This window comes from Etheostoma spectabile, chromosome 3 (genome assembly GCF_008692095.1).
Source record: "Etheostoma spectabile isolate EspeVRDwgs_2016 chromosome 3, UIUC_Espe_1.0, whole genome shotgun sequence".
Taxonomy (NCBI): Eukaryota; Metazoa; Chordata; class Actinopteri; order Perciformes; family Percidae; genus Etheostoma; species Etheostoma spectabile.
Window position 1 is genome coordinate 26,186,168 of NC_045735.1, and position 2,794 is coordinate 26,188,961.

A 2,794-nucleotide genomic window follows, 5' to 3' on the forward strand; every position below is an offset into this window, starting at 1 on the left:
AACAAAACCAACAATGAATTTACACAAGTATTGTCTGTTTAGTCAAAGCGTGATGTACCATTGTTAATTATTATGCGCCAAAGAGCTCCATTATTTTTCAAAAGCAATTAAAAACACATAAATGAGTGACATATTCCTTCATTACAAGGAGCATGGGTGCTGTAGTTTGTTGAGCCTCAATCCTACATACACTACCCTGCTGCTCTAAATACTCACTAAAGCACTAAATATGTATTAAACACAGAAAATAGTCCTCAACAAAAGCACCATTTGATCTTGTTTACAGTAATGTGATGTTAGTGCCATGTTTTTTGGAAATTAAGTAAGCCTTTTTGAAAATTAAAGATTTTGGTATTATGAGGTAACTAATGGGTTTGGTTCTGTTCTTTTGTTGACAATAGTGAGGCGAACTCCCTCCCCTTCCCCTGGCTCACAATGACACCTTATTTCAGAAAATATTATGTACGGTAGAAAACGGTGACACACATGAATGTTTTCATCCCGTTTGAATTGAGCAAAGTATTACACGTTTCTCAATTTAAAAGAGGATTTGTGAAGTGAAGAAATTCACTTTTGCTGAAGTATTGCTGAAGTTACCATGCTTGTGTGTTTCATACCGGACGGAATGTTGTCACACAAGCAACTTTGTTCATTCTTTCACTTCCAGGCTGCTGGTTGAAAGGTTATCACGGCAAAACTGTGACTTTCTGGAACTGCAAAATCAGCTTCTAAATTGACATACATCCTATGTGTAATTCATGGCACAATTCAAATAGGATCAAAAAATATTTTTTTTACTCTCGCCGTTCACTACCAGACATATTTTTTCATAAATCAGGTTCCATGGGGTCCACCGACAGGGGGAAGGACTTTGCACCTCTATATGAAAAATATTGAATAACACCAGCCTTATCCTATTACCACAGTTATTTAGGATTCCAATTTAGATATTTGCAGGCTCACATAGAGTACATGTACCAGGAAATGTGGGCGGCAGGACAGCAATTTCAATAATCAGAACCCTTCAGACCCGCAGATCTGATGACACAGGGAGATACAGAAAATCTAGCTATAACTAGAGTATAGCTTCCAAATAATGCCAGTATTCAATAAGGGCTTGTGGTTTCTCTGGAACAATGTGCAGCGCCTATATACATGTTTGCATCGTATTAGTACCCCAACCATGTAGTAAACACAGTACCCCTATCTGGTGCTGATTAGGTACCAGAAATGTGCTGATTGGAGATGTTGGGGGAGAAGCTGGCAGGCTGTTTGCCTTCCAGGAGCTGGTTCAGTCTCTCCAGGAGAGGCAAAGCCATTTTTTGAAGAAAGCCCCAGACCTCCACAGTCGGCTTGTGTCCACTGCACTGGACCAGACCATATTCCTTATACCAAAAGCTTCCACACAGTACTGCCTAGACATACAAAAAAGAGGGAGGTAGCTCAGAATAACACTGGGAGAAATAGAGAAAACCAAATCACATCTTCTTGAAAAACTCTGTACAATTCTGTAACTAAGCCCAATTTGCATTGATTGCTTACCTCAGGTTTAAACAAACAGAATTAATGATGTAAAAATATAAATAAAACAGAGCCATACACTTCCCTGCATCATACTGTATATAAAGGTTTATATATATTCAGTGTTATTTATGTGGTGTGTCTGTGTGTGTGTTTTAACCTGAGCAGTGTCGGCGCGGAGCTGAGAAAGGTGTCTGGCAAAGTGCAGCGCATTAAGAGCAGCCTCCAGCTCTGTTTGTATGGAACAACACTGCTCCCACAACTCTCTCTGTCTCAGCTCTCTGTCCTGGAAGAAGGAAAAACGCAGGCTTGAGTGAGAAGAAGCATTAAATCTTATTTACAGTTAGATGACGATGTGACAGAGCGCACCTCACAGGGTTGGCATCGTAGTTCAATTAGTAGACTCCCTATAGCATCTAACCTGACGTGCCAGATGTTTTTTTTTGTGTGATCTTATGATCCTGCAAAAAAATCCCTCTGCCGTGCAATAATACAGCATCATGAGTCATATGCATTTGGCATTGGTGGCATGAGACGGAAGTGAACATCTGACCTAAGTGTGTCAAAAAAAGCCCAGGGCCATAACAAATACCAGAAAGTCATTACTCTGACCATGGCATGGAGGGTTGTAGCCCAGTCTCCTCCCTGGGTTGTCCATTTTTCTTGGTCTTGTTGCAGCTGCTCCATACACACATCCACCTTATCAAGGCCTGCCACAAGCTCAGAGTGCCAAACACATTGCAGATCCCACTCCTGCTCGTCACCTATACACACAGACAGAAATGCACGCAGACATGCTGCCAACCCAAATAAAATATTAAACATTTAAATTATGTTAATGACTCTACAACTGAAGGGTGCGATATGAGACGCTGGGATGAGGCGTTTCTTTTTTGGCAAGCGATGAATACAACCGCAGTTCAGTCCATGAGTGTAATCTTCCCCACGCTCTTCATCCTGCCAGCTTGCCAGGCAATTTACCCAGAGTGAGGATGTGTAATACATGTGAAGGCAAGATCAGAGCCAAGTGGGAGCGCTGAGCTGCTCTCCTCTGTGCCTCAGTCTGTGCTGAATCGTGCAGATCCACGGCTGCTTCCCTAAACTGCCTCCCTGACCACTGGACCTGCAGCAGAGAGCTCACTTATTCTTGGAATGGGAAAAGTGGAGGCACATATTTGCATACTGGCACACAGCGGTATTGGAAACACACATGCACACACCCACAAACAGAAATACAGTGACTTTGCAGTTTGCCCTAAACCTAACCACAAAC

The 2,794-nt window shown here is 42.1% G+C and overlaps 1 protein-coding gene across 1 annotated transcript in view; it reads right to left on the reverse strand.

Annotated features, from left to right (window-relative positions):
• The window catches only part of si:dkey-103g5.4 (uncharacterized), a 16,488-nt gene that overhangs the window by 8,204 nt on the left and 5,490 nt on the right, over positions 1–2,794 (reverse strand). Inside the window, exons 11-14 of the mRNA XM_032509719.1 lie at positions 2,503–2,644; positions 2,134–2,285; positions 1,682–1,807; positions 1,226–1,415 (exon numbers count right to left, since the gene is read on the reverse strand). Coding sequence (XP_032365610.1) covers positions 1,226–1,415; positions 1,682–1,807; positions 2,134–2,285; positions 2,503–2,644 — 610 coding nt within the window. The remainder of the gene's footprint in view (positions 1–1,225; positions 1,416–1,681; positions 1,808–2,133; positions 2,286–2,502; positions 2,645–2,794) is intronic.